The following is a 21,263-nucleotide window of genomic DNA, read 5'->3' as shown; positions in this document are numbered from 1 at the left end:
TTAGGAGATACTGTTTTGGAGTGAATCTCCAAAGAGCTGAAGAGATAAAGCTATTACCTACTTAACAACAAATAAATACAGTTTTAGTTAACTGATGGTACTACTGATTGATTGAGCTATTTTCTTTTTCTCACATGTCTGATGTAAAACATGAAGTTGGGCTTTGGTAGGATGAATCATACACTAAAAGCTAGAAAGGAAACTATAATGATAACTGAAATTATTTGGCTTTTTTTGACACTGTCCTAAACCACGACTCACTTTCTTTTAAATAATAAAATGCCAAAACATGCAGAGACAAAATAAATATAAGAAGTATACCACTTTTAATCATCAGTCCTGATTTTTTGCATTAACCTACCTTACTGACTTGGCAATAATGAAAAACAGTAAATGAAACCAGTAGAAAATACATCACACAAGTAAACCATGCAAGGTGATTGCCAGTGTATCAAACAGTTGTGACCTGCAACACCACCAAAGAAAAAATTGCCCCCATTTTTATCTGGAGTTATATCTATGCTTAATTTCATTAAAATAATCTACATTAAAAGCTGAAAGTTGCCTGCAAATTGTACTGAAAATACTGTACTCAAATGCCACTGTAAGAATTATGCAGGTTGCCTTCATTATGCCATCCAAATTGTGATTCTCTAACCCTGATTGGAGTCAGTGTTATTACAGCAGTATAAATGCCAACACACCTTCACAATTATTAATTATGATATTAGGCACTACACATACAGCCTCTCTATCTGCTGTCTGTATCAATCAGCACGCCAGACTAATTGCATGCAGTTTCTCCAGGGAGAAGAACATCAACCATCACGTTCTCTGCTGACTGTAGCACCACCACCCTCCACATTAGCTGCTGGCATATATCATGCAATTTGTTACATGGGATAGGAAATATTACCCAACGTTAGGCAGATCTCTCCACCGCAGGAGCACAGGCTGAGTGGAAAAGTAGACTCCAGCAGTGTCCCCAGTGCTGCACATTGCCATCACCAGGCAGGAAACACCCACAGTGGTGTCCCATGCCTTGTCATAGACATACCCACCATGCTATAGATGTATTATCCTCAGTTCAAAGTTTCCAAAACAAAATCACTTCATTTGTTCAGCAGTTTGTAAGTTGGCAAATTAAACATATAAAGTATGGCTTATTTAATGAAATATGCAAATATACATAAGATCTAAATAAATTCAAATAGTCCTTTGGGTTTGAGTAACTTGTTATGCCATAAATCTGCAGAGAATTTCCAAAATGATTTGACGAGCTTGAATATGAAATATTCATTCTTCCTGGTTTAACACTCTTTTATAAATGTTCTTTCTTCAACAACCTTTTTCCGCAATATTTTAACAGCTTTATCATTCTACATCATAACACAATAATACCACAAATATATTTTTAAGAGAGTTATTCAATCTGATATGTTTTTTTTTAAGTAAATTGTATTAAAAGTCTGTTTTCATCTTTGTTGACTTATGGGAGCAAATAAATGGAAAAACCCCAATGGAAGTACAAGACTCTTAACAGCAACAACAAATTAATTACAATATATTATTTTTTTTAGAATGTTAATTTATATATCTAATAATAATAGTGAAAAAAGAGCTCTTTTATAAGAAATAATTCTATTTTCTTAACAGATTAAAATACGTAGAATACACACTTCCTTAAAAAAGAAGACCCTTTTTTCACAAACCTGGACACCTTCAGAGATGATTAACAAAATTTTGAAGTATCCATGTACTCCTTTCTCTCTTCTCTGGAATAACTGTAGTGTTTACTAACTACACTTTTGGCTAGAACAGATCAGAAATGTTACTGCAGCATTGAGTTACTTCAGGAAAAACGGCTTTGGCAATAAAGGCGCCGATAACCAGGGGGAATACATTTCAGAGTGAGCTGGGAATGACTACACAGTGCTGCTGCTAAGGGAAAAATGTAACTTGAGTACATCTGTCTGGGCAGCAAACAGACCTCATCTGCTCACAAGCCTGTGTGCTGAACTGTAATGCCTTTCCTAGCACCATGTCATGCCTGATCCCTCTTCTCCTTGCTGGGCATTAAAAACAAAAAAAACTCATCCCAATACAGCCACTGCCATAAAATACACTTGTATCACCTACACTTTGCTCTCACTTCCCTGAAGTACTATTCTGCACCATACCCTTCTTATTGTACCCATCTGCACAACAAATTCAAGCCTGACTTTCCTGATCCCACTTCTCCCAAGTTGTCCCCCAGTTCTGCAGGAGTTCTCCCTCAGACTGACTACGCCCCCAAAGCCCTATGGAAGGAGAAATATCACATCTACAATCCCCTTGGGACTTCTTCCAGGGCCCTCTGCAACACCTGATCTGCACAGCAATCCATTCACACAGGACAGCTCAGAAAAGAAGAGAGCACATCAACTGCCAAGGAAGGGACTATACACCCTATCACCCCATCCCCCTCTGTGGGCACTGACTGGAACAAAACCATCAAGAATTCTCTATGCTCTTACATTTCCAGAAGAACCTACCAAAAGTAAAACCCATCAGCGACCCTACTCTTGATCCTCTAGAATGTGGCTAATACAAACCTATTTCCACAGCAAGAGGCAGAGATATTTTATTAAAAAAAAACAGCAAAACAGAGTAAAGCAGAGTAAAGGATCATATATAAATATACATATATGTAGATATAGATACACGTATACAGGTATAGAAAAAAAAGGCTGCTTTTAAACCCAAATGCAAGCTTACCTGACTCACCTTCATACTTGCTATGAAAAGATTGCTTTGACTTACCTGAAAGAAAATAATTAGGCAATTAGATTTTTAGATTGTTAAAAAAAAAGCTATACAATTTCTACCATTCTGTTCCTCATTACCCAATAGAATTGTATTAGAGAATCATATATATGTATTAATATTTCAATTCATTTCATTCATAATGTCTTCCATATTTGAAAAACAGCAGAACGGGCAGTTTGAGCACCAGTTTAATGGCTTTTCTATTTAAAAATATTATATCTTCTGATTACTTTTTTCAATTTTGAAACTGGTAAATACAGAGTAAATACCAAACAGGGATTCACTGTGTATGAATATGCAGTATGCCACACCCTCATTGTCAACAGTACAGGTTTAAACTATTTGTTTCTACCCAAATGTGTAGAGATACAGGCAGAATGTGTAGTTGAAAAATATATTGACATAGATGCAAATTTCATGATAAGAATGCTTGACAAAGTAGACATCTAATATTGCAACTCAGGCAGTCTGAGATTGACAAAAACACAAGTATTTTCCTGTTCACCAAATTAACAAGTATTTTCATTAAAAGAGCATAATTATGAAATAACAAGGGATCAACCCGTAAAAAAAAAAAATCAACTGTAATATTTCTGTAAGAAACTTATCAACATGAGCTGTCTCTGGAATACGGGCGTTTTGTGGTACAGGTGCTCTGTTGGCTTATATTTATATTGCATAATAACAAACAGTTCCTGCACCAAGGAGTTTACAGAATGATGTATTTTAAAATCATTTCTAGCACTAATCTTTTCTGCAAACACATATGTTTAAAAGGATGTTTCCTTTAGATTCTTATCCCTTTGACTGCTCCTGTAAATAGGCAATCCTGATGTTTGTGTTTTAATCACACAATTTCTAATGCCTTAGCATACACTCAAACAAAACCTCTCCTTGGCTTTTAAGAGTCTATAAATGAAGGGTTAAACATACTACTACAACATAATAGTCAGTGCCTTTTGCTAACTCCCCTCGAACAGGAAGGCTGACAGATTCTGACCGCAGCAAACAATAGCTGGGATTGTACTAGCAAGAACTAGTTCAGCTGCATCACTTGCCAATAATTTTTTTAGCAGATTTAACATTCTTCTGTTTCCTTCACTTGAACATTGGGGGGAAGGAAGAGGAGGATGAGGAGGAGAAAAACAGAGAGATTTCCATCAGAAACTCAACCACTGAAAGAATTTATCCTTGCTACCTGCCAAATGTGAAACTTCAGACCAGACATCAGCAGGACAAACCATTTGGAGATGACAGCAATGATCTCAGTGATGCAAACTGGGGCACATGGGTGCTTTGGTAAAATATTTTTTGGCTACACAATGTGTTGTTGGGCCTGGGAGCCCCTGTGAGCCACACTCCACTGGCAGCAGTGCAGCCACCCCAGGAGCTGGGGCTCTAGTTATGTCTAAACCAAAAGTACCAGCTCTACACAAAACATCTTTTAGACCTGCACTTATCCCAGCAAACAGATATACTCGTGTGTGCATATGTTTACACCCACAATACACAGATCTCTGTTTATGTAAAACATTTCAACTCTGTTTGCATTCAAAGCAATTTTGAAGGATTCAGCCACAAATAGAGTGACTACAGATATTCTCAAACAGAAGCCCCAATTGCTCATTATGTGATAGAGCTAACCATTAGAAGCAGAGGCCAGCTCTCTTATTTTATATACATACACATTATGCCAAAGCAAATAAGCAGTAAACAAAAGAAGCAGCCTACCTTCTATGTCATCTGGAGCCGTGGCATAAATGTTAGTAAGGTTAAGCTTCAGTCTGTCAGGGCACTCTCTATTTACAGTCAGGCTGGGTGATATCACTAGATCTAGCATTTCCTTATACCTGAAGGAAAACAAAGGAAAAATATAATTTATTCATTAATTATGCATGCTTACTAATGATTCAGGTTTTTTCCCTAAGAGTATAAATATTAAAGTTGGTTACCTAAACCCAGGCTTCATATAAATTCCACATAATAATGTTCACTAAAGTTTTCATCAAAGGTAAATGCTGAATTGAAATGAGGTACTTGTCTCCTTGGAGATTACACCCCTCTGATTAATGCTTTCCCTTTCTTCCTGGAATTTGCCACCCCAAAATTAAATTTCCTTATCTCTTCCATGCTACCAGCACAAGGATTTACATACCACTGTCCACTGAGCCCCCAGAACAGACTACCAAGAGCTGAAAACGAAGCTGAGGGCAGTAAGCAGCACTGTGTATTCTTACAAAATAGTAAGAATGTTAGTACTGGTGACAGGAGAGGTTCAGGTGTTTGGGCTAATCCTGGTATCTATCAGATACGTCCTGGAGAGCCAATCCCAGCTACAAAGTCTGGACCATTAGATGGAAGTGATACAAGGACAGTCCTTTTTACATAAATAGCTACAACTTACTTAACTTAAAACGTCAAGTGACCAGTCTGTGTCATATAGGATCTGAGTCACCAGAGGAAAACATTATTTGTGTTTACACAATGAAGGGCTACACGCTACACATCACTCAAACAGTTCAGAAATGAGAGTGAATAAACTATTATTTCAGATCTTACACACAACACAAATACGCCTATTCGTACAAAGGCATCACTGCAGTAACAACAGCAGTATAGAAATCTGAATTCCTGACGCTCAGTTTCTGCAGTATAGATCTAGGCAGCTCTGTTAGAAGCAAGGACATTCGAGTTTTCTGTTTAAATACCTACGTATGACAACCAGCTTTGAGAAACAGAAAACAAATTGCACAATTTTATCTGAAATTTCTCCAACCACTCTTATGAAGACTACAGGTTTCTGTGAGGAAGGGTAAGAATTGTTATTAATAGGCACAAATCAGGTAAAATGTTTCATCTGTAATGGAACAGCACGGACCAAAGCTGAATTCATTTTCACTTTCCCACCTAACAGCTGGGAAGACACACATCCATCTTCCAGGAATTTGCAGAATTGCCAAAGAAGGAGTATAAAGTGGCATAGCCATGAACAGCATGCACAGCCCCATTCCTCCTCCTTTCTCCTAACTGAGTCTGGACTCTCCCTTTCTACCTCCCTTAGAAACCCATGTGGGTATGTGCATTTTTGCCATCAATGCAGCATCAAAGTTCAGAGGTTGTTCAGGGTTGCCTGATTATATGCCACAAAGGAGGTCTGAAGTCAGTGGTGAAGGAAGCTGGGTAGGAACACAGAGCTCAGGATGAAGCGATTGTGTGATCCCTACTCCATAACTGCTGTCTCCTATAGATTTGCTAAAAAAGTAAGATTAGCTTAAAAATAGTGCTGCTTTACAGCTGGATCTTTGTTGCTAGAGGACCTTAAAGCGCTTCACCTTTAGATATGTCCTTTAAGTCTGGCAGATACAGACATTAAGATAAGACAAGTCAGAACTATGAATAGAGGTGCAAAGGGGACACCTGCAACCACTATCCATGTTACCAAGTGCATGAAAGTGCAATGAGGCTTTAGATTTGTACAAGGATACAAAAATAGTCCCCAGCTTTAAGAATATCATCCTAAGTGACAACATAATAGCAGTGCTGAAGCAGGAATTCAGGATTCCCCTCACCTAATCCTAAACAAAACACAGCCCACCAGAAATTTTAGTCAGCCCCAACAGCGCTGGAACAAGTGCAGGCAGGGGCTTTACCAAGGCAAATGTGTGTCTGCTCTGCAGGCAGTCTCAAGCAAAGCTGTCAGGAAATAAGGAATGGCTTCAGCCCCTCTGCACACTTTGCCTATGCCAGAGAAAAGGAGATTTTCTCCTAAAATGGCTAATGTCTCTCTTTTGACTGCACAGCCAGGCTGCAAGAGAGAAAGGAGGCAGGAAGGATGTGGTGGTCCTCATTTCTCTAGAGGCAGGAACGAGGTCTCTCCTGCAAGCAACTACGGTTCCTAAAACTCCATTTTCACAGGGAAATTACTTTCTTCAAGTCCTTTGGCACTGAAATTAAATTTTTGCTTGCACTGCTGAAAAAGCAGGGTTACATTTTATACCGGGTTTACTTTTCCACTGTAAACAACATCTGATTTTTACTTTATTTCCTGGACACTGTTACCTGACAGGAGGAAAAGCACTGCCGTCCCAGATCCTGTCAAGGTAGGGATGTTCTACATTGTTTCTCAGATAACACACGCCCTTCAGCACAATCTCAAACCCCATCATTCATGACACTGACCAGACTGTTGCCAAGTGAATGGAAGCAGATGTTTAAAGGGAAATGATATTTTATAATGATTAATGCACTTTAATTACATCATTGTTCAGAGATTTCATTAGCTACTCTCTTGGTTTTGTTCTGTTCACTTTTGAATGCAAAGGCCTGATTGTTTTTTTAACATTTTCTTTCTTTCCTTTTATCCCCCTCTCAGCTTCCATTTTTCTTTAGAATTTCATTAGCTGCAGGTACAGACGGGCAGCTCTCCACAGAAAACCCTGTCTGGCTGTGCATGTCATGTACATGTTTGCTCTGTTAGTGGCTGTGCCTGCTTTGCACGCACCATTTACCGATTTGTTGATATGCAGTTTTTGCTTACGTACTTCTACACGGGAGTTTCTGAGATTCCGGTCTTAATAATGGCAATCTACTGAAAATCTTTAGTAAAATAATGGATGCTGGATAGGAATTAGCATAATAAATGACATGCTGGAGTACAACTGATGAAAATATCAGGTCTTTGTTTGCTTTTTAGAGCAGAAACGTTTTCTGGCTTAAGTAATATACAGTAAATCAGTAGTAAATTTGCTGAATATGAGCTTTTATTAAAACCAGCGATGGCAGCATCTAGAAAGCTGGGCTGACAGACATCTGGAAGAGCTTTTGGCTTCCATAATTAAGAAGAACCTTGTGTGAATCTGATGCTCAGCTTTTCCATTAGAATCCCCTACTCAAAAAGCAATATTTTGCCCTTAGAGTTGGCCCACAAACCTCTGCCAAGAACAGAGACTTTTCTCTTTAGTGATGTTTAGGAAGAAAAAAGAAGAAAACTGTTTTCCATCATTCCGAAGATAGAAATGCCAAATTAAACATTTTAACGTTTCAATTTTTTGGTGAAGGTGTCAGGATAATTTAAAGTTCATATTTTCTTTTACAATAAGGTTCTGAAGGCAGTGATGCCAGGCCCCAACTCAAGACCATCAAACATGAGCTGAAGATCAATATAGTGAGCAGTCCCAAGGCTTCTAGCACAGCAAGGCAGGACTGGTACAAACCGAGCCCTCAGCAGAAGCTTTGTTGGAAAGAGAAGGACTAGAGACAGACTTCAGCCTCATTACAAGAGTTGCATTTTTGTCTTGCTTCCATGACTTCATCTGGTTTTCATTATTTAAACAACTACTTTCACCTTTATTCCTTTAAAAAAAAAAAAAAAAAAAAAAAAGGTGCAGATGACTAAGCAGAAAACTTCAACTTTACAACCCCAGTGTTTCTCATCATAAAAGAAGGATTTTCTACTTCGCTTCAGAGTGAATTACCAAAATGTAACTGCAAAAAAGCGAGATGCCACCTTCCTCATCCCCTCTGATCCTGAGAAACAAACAAAAAAAACAAATTAAAAAAAACATCCAATCCTACATGCTTGTCTTTCTGATAAGAAGTACTACAAAATTCGTTGCTGATGATTTCTTTTTCCTTGGGTCAAATTTTCAATAGCACCCGCTATGCCCCATTAATTTTCTCTGGAAATTAAGATTTCCAGTTTGAAGAATTGCATTCCCTGTTCCATCCTACTCTCACACACAAAAAAACCCAAATTATTCATAAGCAGGGAAAACATTATTATCTCACTGTCACATTCCAGGTAGTGTAACAAAGGGAATCTCCCACACTGAAGATTTTGGCTACATCTACCCATGTATTTCAAGGAAAGTACTTCTGTTTCCTCTGTCAGTACATTCTTTCTCACGCTGTTTGAAGCCTTCTCTCTACCTATAATTGATTCTTTGTTCCTCACACTTCAAGAACACAAAAATGCTTCAGCAGGTGAAAAACACTATTCTGTTTTCTCTTTCATAATGAATCTTTGCTCATTCACAAGCACAGCTGGTAGCTGTATGCAGGAAAGGCTGAACAGACATAAAGTTAAACCTGAGTTGGCATCAATGCTTATGTACAAGACTGACAGTACAGTCATGACGACAATACATCCTTTCAAGGTGACCTGCGGGGCAGAGTGCCTTGAAATGTTTATATTCCCAAGAGATACCTTTTGCTGATATGATCAGACAATAAAAGCAGTAGTGGATGTCTGGATTTATCATTGCCCAGCCCATTCCAGACACAAAAAATAAGGATTTGCAGTAGAACAGCATCAGTGAGTGGGGATGCATAAGTACATTATTCACTAGCACTGAATATCTCACTGTATGGATTAAAATACAAGCAGAAAAGCTTTTTTGATAAGACAGGCAATGGACAAAACACATCTGAAAAGAGAAACAAAGCGCAGTGCTTTCCAGCTATGCTTGCCCACATCACTCATCACTGCTCCACCTCAAAAACTCACTGTTGGCCTTTTGAAACATGGATCTTTTCTTTAGCCCAGCACTGGAATAGCTAGTCACTTTCATAAAAGCTGAAATCTAATAAAGTAGAAGAGATGCGCACGTATTGCTTCAGTTTAAGCAAGCAAACAAAAAAAACAACCTTGAAACAACATCCCAAGCACAGAAGTCCTGGATAACTATTAAGTTTGTTAATTCAGTAATGAAATTTTAAAAAAATAAATAAATATCACAATGAGAAGCAGTCCTCCCACAAAAAGCCCTTTTCCACCATAATTCCATGTACATCTAAAACTATTCACCTAAGGAAATAATTGCTTTGGATTAAAATTAAAATTCCAAATTCCTTTTTTTTAATATGTTCATTTTAAACAGTTCTAGTAGCTGAGAAAAGAGATCACAAAGGAGACCATTTCTGTCACAATTCTGAAATTGCTGCTGTTCAAACATGACAAGGTATCCCAACAGCTCTAAAATCTGTCCCCATTTTTTTATTTTATAAGTTAACAAGTCTTTTGGAGTAAAATTTTACTTTCATTGGAAGTTTTTGATCTTGTTCCAACTCACAGACCAGACAGCAAAAAACTGATGAAAAATCCTATCACGTGAACTTTGAGTCAACTTCATCTGTTTTTGAAGGGATGTCTGCCTTATGGATTTTGAGTGCTTGAGACTGGCAAAAATAATTGCACGCCTCATTTCCCTGGATGTCCTCAATGTCAGGGTGTGTTGGCTTGCTTCACCAGGCTTCTTCACCTGCTATTGTAGAGTCTTTTCTATTACTATATATATATTTTTAAAGACATGCTTTTTCTTGTCTCAGACCTGTTGTTTTGAACGAAACATGCTGTCTTCGTATTATTATATGATCTTCCTACTCCTAGTAAGGCTTCTGTACTACTCCCTTCTGTGGGTGCCCCTTCCCCAGCCCCCAGGCTGCCACCACAGAGCAGTGCCGAGAAGAAAGGGAGCAGGTAGGGCTGTGATCCCCCACACTTCCTGCAATTAACCTGGGAAAAGATTGAAGGAAGATAGACAAGGGGAAGCATCAGCATTTTCTGGTTGATCAGTCCAAGGGAAACATGGCCAGAAGCATTTGAAAGGGATTCAAAGCACATACAAACAGACAAGTCTAGCTACCTTCACCACTGTTTCTTACGAAGGCACAGTCTGTAAAGTAACTTGAAAATTCAAAGTTTTTTTGGGGTTTGCACCACAGACTTTCAATTTGGCAGCCTAATCAGGAAACACATTATATAATTGCTGTGAGTCATTGTTTTTTCAAAAAAATTTCAATAGCAGTATTTCACTCTGAATATGTCAAAATGAGGAAGTCTAATTTTTCAGAACGCCTTTCTTGCCTAGAGAACCTGTTTGCTAAATGGAGCAACATTTGCAAGAGACCTCACTGCCAAAAAAGAACCACTCCACACTCTTACTGTGGACAATTAAGAACCAAATATAAAAGCTAAGCAGGTAGAGAAACACTCCAAGATTATAACATGGAGTCAATTAAAAATTAAATTTGCTTGCACGTGTATATGTACAGAGACATGTAAATACACATAAACATGAGTGCATAAAATCTCTCCCAGTTAATGTATTTCTATTTGACGTTCACAATTAAAAAACACCTCTTCCTGTTCAGATACCACTGACACACTGGTGCTGCTCATGGCTGAAGAAATCCAAGCAGGCTGCTCCAGCTGCATACCCAACATCCATAATACAAAAGGGCTGTTTCATGGCTCCACTAATGGTGCAGCAGTGTCCTGGCTTGTTAGACTTATTTATTACAACTCAGGCATCTCTTTTCACTCCAAAGAACTATGCCTCTCATCACTTCTCTTCAGAATCTTAAGGGCTAAGAATGTACTCAAAACTAAATGACAAAAATATGATTTAGAGAAAACAAGGACATTTGGAATGAGGAAATAAACACTGATAACTTTGATATTGATGCTGAAAAACCCTGCCTCCTGTTACAGGAGTTTACAGTAATGCTTTTTGCTATGGAGTCCTCTTGTTACTTTTATCCTTTATTCTTGTTATTTACCCTATTTCTACCTGAGACACCCTGGGTGCACCCACCTGGATCCCAGTGGCCAAATAACAGCACAGTCTAGGAGAACTTATTGCCAGATAACACTTGTGTGAAAATATACATTCAGTGAATCAGGATGAGACAAAATAAAATAAAATGTTATCACAAGTCATAGAGGGCTCAGGAAGGAATGAACTGTGCAAACAGCACACAAAAGCAGTAGCCAAGCAAGCCTGAAATAGCAGAGAGCTGATTTGGCTGCTGGCTGAACACATCCGTGAGTTACAGAGTGACATTTTCATTTGTACAGTTTCTTACTGCAAACAACCCATTTCGAGCCACGTGCCCCACTCAGACACTTCCACCCTATCTTAATGGGAACTGAATATCAGTAGAAACCTCACTTTTTCTTCTGCTGCTCAAGGGAGGAAAGAGGGGAGCTGATAGCAGCCCCTGCACTCAGCAGCACAGTGAGGCATGAGGGTGTACAGTGCCACGTGGCTGCTCTGACACCCACTAGGGAGAGATGCGCAGTTGTTGAAGGAGGATTTGTTACTAATAGCTTGGACAAGTTTCTCAGGACTGTACCAAGGCTTCTGTAAAAGTGGGAAAGTTTTCAATTAATCTCTTTTTAGGCACTGGAAAGTGCTTTAAAATTTTCAGGTAAAATTTGTTACACCACTGCAGTACCAGTATGCATGCTGATGAATGACTGTCCTGAACGCGAGACAGCCAAGAAAGAGGTGAGGCACGAGAGCTGTCCTTAGGGCATGTTCTCTCACTCATATTTGGTCCAAAAACTCTCCATTCCCAGACTATGAGAATTTCTTCACCCTTCTGATTTACTCCTTAAACCTGTCAGAGTCCTGTAGTAACTCCAAGAACTCAGTGAGAAAGGTAAGGCTGCCCCTTTATAACAGGCTTGTGTCAGCACCTCCATTGTCAGCCTATAAAGGAGTGACATTCAGGGAATAATAATTCAAAAAAAGCTATGGGGAAAAAAAAAACAAAAAAAAAAAATACAAAAAACTATGAAATGTAAGTTAGCAAAGGGACCTTGGATGTGAGGAAAAAATCTAGCATAACAGTAAAGGTGAGGCTGGAGTGAGAATGACGTACCTTCTGCTTGATTAAATCCCCCAGGTCAACTTTGCTCCAGAAGCAGAGACCAGAGAAGACATGAAGAGAAATGTCTGCCGTACATGAAAAAGGCTGAAAGCTCTTTCTCTGGGACTTTCTTACTCCTGGTTGGGGAATGGAAGACTATCTTATCTGTCTGCACATCATTCTCAAAGACTTACAAGCAAAGAATGCTTAAATGTACAAAAGATTTGAGATATATTTCTTCTATTTCTCAAGCATCTTTATGAGGGAAAACACAAATGCCAGCCTCACTGTCCCAGATTTAACCAACATTCTACATAACAAAATAAAATGCAATAATGTTTGTGGGCTCTCTAAAACTCAGGACACTCTCTTAAGAAACTGGAAGTATTGTATACTTCAACACTGTGCCTGAAAACTTTATAATCTTTTGTCTCTTTCCTATTCCAAAAGACAGTGCACATTACTCACTGAGGGCTCTGAATTCACATCCTCACTGTATGTATGTATGACTGTCACTTTGATTCCAGCTCATAGTGGTGACACATTGGCTTGTCACCAGTAATGCTGCTGTCAGGAAACTGTCACCGTCAGTCTTGTGTCGGCTCAGTAGGTCCTGACAAACTTGCACGTGGTGTTATTCCTGTTCCTATACAAGTATTCATGTGACCCACCTGGCACAAACTTCACAACATTCCAACGTTGCTACCATTGCTCACAGCACACTGAAGCCAGTACTCAGCTCCACACCTGGCTCCCTGGTTGTAATCCATCGATTTACATGGATGAGCTGATTGAGATGCCCTTCATTTTGTGATGTGACAGCTGTGCAAGTCTGTCCAGAACATGGCTTGTCTTTCACATCACTGTCACCACTGCTGAAATGCATCACCCATCACCTCACGGTGCTCACAGCCACAGTCTGGTTTCCGCAGACATTCAACAAGCATTGATGAATGCCAATGGGTGCCGTTTTTCCTGCATGGAGGAATCCAGTGACACACCATTGCTTCATACATACTTCCAAGTCAGACACCATTCTGTCAGACTGCTCCTCTGCTGCCATCTCTCACAGAGCAACACACTGAAATACTGTGGAAAGGCTCAACCTCTACTGCCATGCTACCATCATCAGCTTCTGACATCATGAGCCAACATAAAATAGGAAGCATTACTTTCAAGTAGTCCTTGTAAGTGGTTATCCAGTACCACTTGACCCTGAAGCTGCAGAGCTTTAATTGCTCTTGAATTATGAAATCTACCTCTACTTGGATATACTTTACTTGCTCGGACTTGGAGAAAGTCTCATCACCAATCTGGATTTAGTAAATATTGAGTTGAAATAAATGTATACACTTACAGCTTTCACTTAGTCACAATCCTATGTTTTTGTTTAGAAAGAGCAGAGAGTGGTTTTGGAAGACAGAGTATCACCCCACTACATCGTAAGGTTTATGTACTCATTATTGGCAAGTATATATGCATATCAGATATATCAGATACACATCTTTATAGCACTGAGCTCCAACGTTTTTAAAAACAAAAGAAAATATTAATGTTTATATTAAGATCTTCAGGAATCTGTGTGAAAGATGTAGAAGTTTTGTGGTGGTAAACACTTTTTTTTGTAGTGGAAGTTGGTTACTTCATCAGGAAAAGATGACAAAAAATAAACAAACTGTAAATTTTATATCTGTATCACTAACTGGAACATTCATAATTTTTTTATTTTTATTATTATTTTTTTTTCATTAGAAGACTGGTGACAGTTTATAGATAAAAACCAAGATACTTATTCTAAAGAGCCACAGTACAACAGTAGTGAGGAAAGTAATGCAAACTAACAGTTACATGACTTGGACTACTAATAAAAAGCAACACTGGACCAAAAACTTAAGTTTGTCACTGACACTCATTAACAGTGTGAAAACAGCTAAGCAGAGAAGAAACTTACCTGGAGCACATGTTCACACAGTGTTTTCCTTAATATTCATTCAATTAATAGTCTGCTTCTTATTTTCAGACTAAAATAATAGCATAGAAATTGGACGCTTCGAGGGTTCTGGTGGGCTAAGGTCTGATTTCACAAGTTCTGGTGTGACAATATGTCAAAGTGAAAGCTAAGCTGGGCTCAAGATCAGAAAGCTGGTAGCATCAGGTTTATTTTCAAGATGAGGGAGGTTTTTACAGGGATGACCGCAGGAGATTATCAGACAAGGAAGGGATGAGGAGAACCTCTGCAGTGATCCTGCCATTCAGTAACTGACAGACCGCACGACAGTATGGAAGTAAAAACACCAAATGCATCAGCCCAGTGCCATTCACACAGACATCCTAGTTTTAATTTGCAGAGTCTGATCTGATAAAGAAAAGCACTTCCTGAAAGTGCCATTACACGATGCTAAGCAGGCTTCAAATGACTTGCCAAAGTACAGAGGGACATTGACATTTGAACTACAGTTTTGTTTTCCTCTTTGTTTTTCCCCCTGTGACTATTGCATTTGAATAACTGGAATTTTTAAAAATCCCTATTCCTCCTTTCACCATGATGTAATCCAACTGTTGAAGAAGCCTAACAATGTCGAACAGCTGCTACTAGAGCCAAGTCTGGCACCAGGAAAGACAAGAATTGGCACCAAACACCGTGATCTTTAAAATAAACCTGGCAGACACACTGCAAAGGTTTGCCTTTACTGCCATAAACAGCATACGGAGCAGTAAATGGAAAAGTGATGAAAAAGACCACAGTTTCATTGCTGGAACGAAGATGCCAATCAGCAAACCACTTGATCTAGCACCTACTAAAGGTTTCTACAATGGCATGTCAAAATGAAGGGCAGCAGCAGGGGCCAAAGATAACATAACAGTGCCATTCATATGTCCATCACACCAAACTGAGTCCGCAAAACCCAGCAGGTATCTACTGTTGAGGAGCACCTCTGTGCACAACTGCAAGTTACATTGAATTATTCAAAGAAAAATGCATTTTCCATATAACACATCTGTCTCAACACACTTCTCGTTCCAGTACTTCTCAGTTACGCTTTCCTAAGAAGGAATTTGCTCCCAATTGGTGAGGCTGGAGCGGTGCTCTGGAAAAAGATGTGTACGCTTTTTCTTTCTTTCTTTTTTTTTTTTTTTTTATGCAGATGGAATGGAGAAGAGAATTGCAAGTTTTCTTCTCCACTCCCTCTCCCACTCCCAGCTTCAACTGAAAGAGCATGAGCTGATTTCCTGTGCTCTGTAGAAGGGTCTAATGAATTGTGATGTGGATATCTGTCTGCCTGCAACTGGACAGATGCCACCATCTTATCTCACCCATGTGAACAGACAGCCATGTAACAGCAGCATTTTTCAACTGCCACTAGTTAAGCTTTTAACCTGGAGTGCGCCCTTTAGCATATTCTACAACAACTCCCAAATATTAGAACTCTACAAGACCCAGTTCTCTAATAGTAGATTACTTGCTTCAGGCAGACAGTCTCTGGTTAGAAGTCAGAACTGTGTGTGGTGTATTAAGAGCTTTCGACAGGCTAGTACTAAAACCTAAAAGAACATTCAAAGCAGACAATAGACTTCAAGCTATTTATCTGATCCTCTGTGTTAACAATGCAATTTGCATAAATAATACATACAAGCACTCCTAATGGGATATCCAACACAGTGTTTGTATGGGGAGGCATATAAAAGTTATAGCCTTGTGTTGCAACTCTCTCGGCACACATGAAAGGAAAGACTTGGTTTAAGGGCGAAAACTTGACCTTTTCCCTTTTTTTCCCTCTTCAAAAAACAAACTGAAAACAAAAATGAGGATCTAATTGCTATTACCCAACTTTGTCCCAGGGGGCTGCAAATTCTCCAAACAGAACTGTCGAATCTGAAATCTGAGGATAACATTAAATGACCACGAACCATGGTATCTTTTGCCAGAAGATATTTAGAGTCAGTGACAAAACTAGCACCCTAAAGTCTGCTTTACTTCACTGAACAGCAGTTTTCTTCCTATCATGTCACACACCACCCAACTCAGTACCATCACAGTCCAGCTCTTAAGGGAGTTGCTCTGCAGCTCAGCACCTCTGAACCCAGCTGCTCAAGCACCAGGCCAGAACATGGGACTGCCACAAACACAGAGTGCCAGGATAACGGCTTCATTTCCAGGACTGCAAAGCAGCTCAGAACATCTTCTTGCAAGTAGAGAAATGGCAGCTACCTGCAGTTCATGCAAATAATCTCAGAAAATATTGTCATTACAGATTAGGAAATCCAGCTGCAATCAAAAGTCAGCTTTTGCTTCTTGGATATTTGAGAAGATGCTTACATATGACATTAAGGTGATTGCCTTAGGCCTAAAACTCAGACTTGATCTGCGATATCCTTAGCTAGAAGGCAATATTCTCCCACACACATGAGACTTCAAAGGCCCTTGCCCTTTCACAGCCATGAAGAGCAATTTGACAACCTGGTTCAATGCTGATGCATTTCCTGACACTGGATTAACTTCAGCTCATCGCCTGTGGCACAGTTTCTCTCTGACATTTTTATGGAATAATTTCTACAACCAACAGAAATGTCTTTCTTTGGGCTACTACGGGATGATACGGATAAAACCAACTGACTCAGCAGCAATATGCTGAGATATATTTGCTGACCCTCATTGTTTGCAATGGCTACTGCAACATGAGCTACCAAAAATCAACAACCGTGCAAAATATCTGTATGCAGTGCTTGGTTTTCCAAAAGAAATACAGTTACTATCTCTCTTCCTTCTTCCTAGAACAGCAGTCCTGTTAATTCTGGAGAAATGCAAGGAAAAAGGCAAGTATGTCTGATTTTTTTACTTTGTTTGTTTAATTTCTGCAAAACAAATATTGGAGTAAAAGACTGTTTTTTTCTTCTATTGTCAGAAATGACCAATTTGATGCCATGACCCCATGGTTAAATCTCTCATTAGGAAGACCTGCATTCAGCTCCAGTCAGTCACAAGTCTCCATTTAGAAGAGTATTTTACAGAGACAATTTGCATTTAATCTGCCTACATCTATTTACTTTTGTATTGGAGAGAATACTTCATTTTTCCACTTCTGAGCATGCTGAGCTCAAAATTATGGAGATAATTGGATACACTTTTAAATAAGCACAAAGGGGTAAAAGAGAAAGCTATACAGAAATCAAAGACAGAAGATCAATTGTACACCTAATAAAATGCCATGAAAGCAGCGTATCTTTGACTTTTCCTGATCACTAGACAGCCTTTCTCCACTCTTCTAATGGAGAGGGCAGACGCTGCCTGCGGTTGTCAATATAGAACAGGAGCTTAAGTCTCACATTCCTATTTTCTCCTAGACCACATAGCATCTCTTTCCCACACCCAACTTCTGCATGCCTAAATTCTCACTTTAATTCACATTTGGCCTAAATTCTCTCTTTCATTCACATCTGGCTGCATAACTCTTCTCTCCCCAGTCCCAGTCTACTCCAGTTGTTCTGTTTTAACCCTCAAGCAATAGGTGATAGGTATGTTGTGCATCTTCGGTTAGCACATGTCTTGCCATGGTTCACTTTAAGCATAACCAATCTGCTAACCCCTGTACAGCTGCTGGTTTTACAGGCTGTCATCACAAAGGCTGCTTGTGTGCTTCCTTGCAGGATTTTAATTTTTTAGGAGCGCAGAAACTGAATTTACACACTTTAGCTGCAATTTTAAGCACGGAATCACATTTAGAGAACCAGCTTCCCTTCATTTGCTTCTCTTCACAAACTAGCATTCAGGGTCATCTAATGTCTTAAAATCCTGCATCTCTCACTTCTAACATGGTTCCTGAAGATTAATATGGTGCATTTTCAGCAATAGGTATTGTAGAGAAAACGGATCAGCAATGATTCCAAACTGCAGCTTACAGCAGAGAAGACAGCTTGCACCAGAACTTCCCTGTCTGAAACTGGTCTAGGAACTACTTTCCTTATACACACGTGGGTGTGTCAGGACAGTGGAAGCTTAGAGACACAAAATGAGTGAGAAAACAGAAAGAAAACAAAAGAATGTGAGAAAAAAAGTAAATAAATAAATAAATAAATAATAATAATAAAAAAATCAGAAATACGGGCATTGAAATGTTAAGGAATACTATCTGAAAAATACAATCTCTATTCCTTTCTGTGAACTGGAGAAAAGAAAAATAAACAAGCAAAAACCACACAAACTAAACGTGCTTCTGCAAGAATTACATTCCATCTACTTCCTTCTATCATGGGACTATCCAGAAGAACTCAAATTTCTTGCTTGTCAGAGAAACAGTTAATAAAACCTAATTGAAAAAGGCAACTATTTTCTAGCCCTGTCACATACCACTTTGCCAGTAAATACATGGGACAAATATCTTGAGAAGCGTCCACATGAACCTTAAGCAAAAAACTAAGCCTGACCCTGAGAGCTGTAAGAGTTAAGGTTTTTCTCAAAAGCTGAATATACATTTTTCCATACAAGCAGCTGAATCATGGATATTTTGAAAAGTAGTTTATAATTCAGCTCTATATAATGCGTTCCATGCCATACAAAGTATTAAAAAGCATTTAAAATTGAAGCTTACTGGCATCCATTGACATAGCAGACCAGTTTCACAGCTGGTTTGAAACACAGAAAGTTTACATGATCAGTTTAGTCATTAATGGCAGTTACCTGTCTTATGCTTCAATACCAAAAGCACAGTGGTGGTCTGTGGACTAATACAATGTATGGCAAGATCTGAAATACACCCTCCTGTCTCCTGAAGTTAGCTGTAATGCTTCTTATTGTATTCCATGGAAAAAGCCAAATAAAGGCTATGCAAAAATCAGTTGTCAAATATCCAGCTGGTTCTGTTGTTTCTTTTGCATTGCATAGCACTAAATCTGCAGGTAACAGCCAGCGATTAAAAACTCGCACGATTCAATAGCACTTGTTTGTGGTTTTTTTAATTAATGGTTTATGTTTGTTTATTCTTGCAACTCCTAGCATCCCTGTTCTTCCTTACATTAAAGCAGTCTGGTGGGTGTTCATACATCAAGGCTGGGCCACAGCAGAGATGTTACAGACTTGGAAGGCAAATGAGTAATCTTTTTTTGGATGCTTGCTGTCAAAACCAGAAATCATTTCTCCATCACATTCTGCCTTTAGCATCAGTCAAGTTCCTAGACAACATTTTCGCCATTATTTTGTTTAAATATTTTTAAAGACTGCTATCAGGGATAACACTGAGGTAATATGAAAGCTGTGCTTTGGCTTCTACTCCCCACATCTCATCCCCCAGGCCCCACTTTCTGCTGTTTATTTGGCAGAAGGCATTGAATGGCTTCTCATCCAACACTGCTACGGGAGTGTTCCTAAATATGATTAATTTGCTAATGATACAAGTCTCCAAACAGCATGTTAGTAATGTTGATGATTTATGAAATGCCAGAGATGCTTCTTTCACCAGTGATAAGCTCTTGCAAGCCAGTGGTTTTGTAGGAAATCTCTTGCAATTGCTAAGAACATTCTCATCTCTGCATCTTTCCCAGATGGTGCAGAGGCAGAGAGCTGCAGAAGGATATCTTTAATAAATTGCAGGTTATGTATGCACACAAATAATATAGTGTCAGATTATGAATCTTGCATACGTTCATATGCAAAAAGCCCAGAGTTTGCTTTGGAACGGAAACAAGCCTTGGTGGTCAAACACTCTGCTAAGTCTTCTTTCCTCCCAGGATTCAAGTGTGCAATAGAAATTGCAATAACTAGGGAACATATTTCCTTTTCTCAACTGCTCACAATATTGCCCTTGGCACCCCAATGGCCCAAGACACATTAATAGAGATTCCAAAAATACTCTCAGAAATATCAGTGTTTTTTCACATTTCCCATGCAGATATTCCCTACATCGCACAGTGTACCTGAGACCAACATATGACCACCATGCACTACCCTACCTAGTCCCAGTATCCTCTTGACCAGAAAACACTGTTAATACTAAATTGCCCTCAGCTGTGATTTGATGACTTTGATCAGTGACATGCAGGGTATGGTTTTCTTCTTCAAGCAACATTTGCAGTCAGCTTGTGGTTTCCCCGTGTTTATTCAAGTTTATGCAGACTATGAGTTATTTTTACCTATGTGGAATAATCACAGATAGCTGAAAATATTTGAGATGTGAGATCTTCACTACAACCAGCCAAGTTGCTTTTTCAGTTCTGACAAGTTAGCCCTCACTTAACAAAAGTATTTCAGAACTGGAATAGCACAGAATAGAACAGTTTTGGAACTTTTCCTGTAACACAGGGACTGACATTACCTAGCAATTCCTATAAAACTAGACTACTGCACCATACCTTTGCTGAATGCTAGTTCAGCTTGTTTTTCAGTTCCTACCTTTCCATAAGCACATTGGTTTCTGAAATGTTTGGATAGCTCTCTCCCTAGAGTATCTGCTTGTCTCTGACATGGGTGGCTGAGACACAGCTGGAGTTCTATCCAATTTCATTCTCTAAATAATAAGCCGTTAATTTGTAAGCATTAATAAGCACACCATCTATCAGGGAGTGCATACGCGTGATGACCTGGAGGGACTCACCACCAGCAGTGCCACTGAAGTCAGACATTTGTCCCACTTTTACAAGAGCAGCATCTTTATGGCTCTTCAGATTGCAACACTGCACTGAGACCATCTCACACCTTGGAGTTACTATTCCAAAGCAGCAAGTGGAAAAACTGAATTTGGAACATGAATACGAAGAGAAGTAACAGATAGAAGGACACAAGACTTAGGACCTAGTAAAAATTTCAGCAC

The 21,263-nt window shown here is 39.1% G+C and overlaps 1 protein-coding gene across 43 annotated transcripts in view; it reads right to left on the bottom strand.

Moving 5' to 3' along the window:
- The window catches only part of EYA2 (EYA transcriptional coactivator and phosphatase 2), an 86,497-nt gene that overhangs the window by 46,661 nt on the left and 18,573 nt on the right, over positions 1 to 21,263 (bottom strand). For 27 of the 43 annotated variants that reach the window (XM_085519623.1, XM_085519627.1, XM_085519628.1 and 24 more), the window contains exon 2: positions 4,540 to 4,658. In XM_085519623.1, coding sequence (XP_085375749.1) covers positions 4,540 to 4,658 — 119 coding nt within the window. Of the gene's footprint in view, positions 1 to 2,757; positions 2,803 to 4,539; positions 4,659 to 18,880; positions 18,894 to 21,263 lie in introns of those variants that run through there. The other 16 variants (XM_085519621.1, XM_085519625.1, XM_085519626.1 and 13 more) reach the window with 7 other exon arrangements.

The sequence above is a fragment of the Coturnix japonica genome, chromosome 19 (genome assembly GCF_054131305.1).
Source record: "Coturnix japonica strain WE chromosome 19, WE-NBRP24, whole genome shotgun sequence".
NCBI classification, from domain to species: domain Eukaryota; kingdom Metazoa; phylum Chordata; class Aves; order Galliformes; family Phasianidae; genus Coturnix; species Coturnix japonica.
This window is presented reverse-complemented; position numbering and strand designations above follow the sequence as displayed.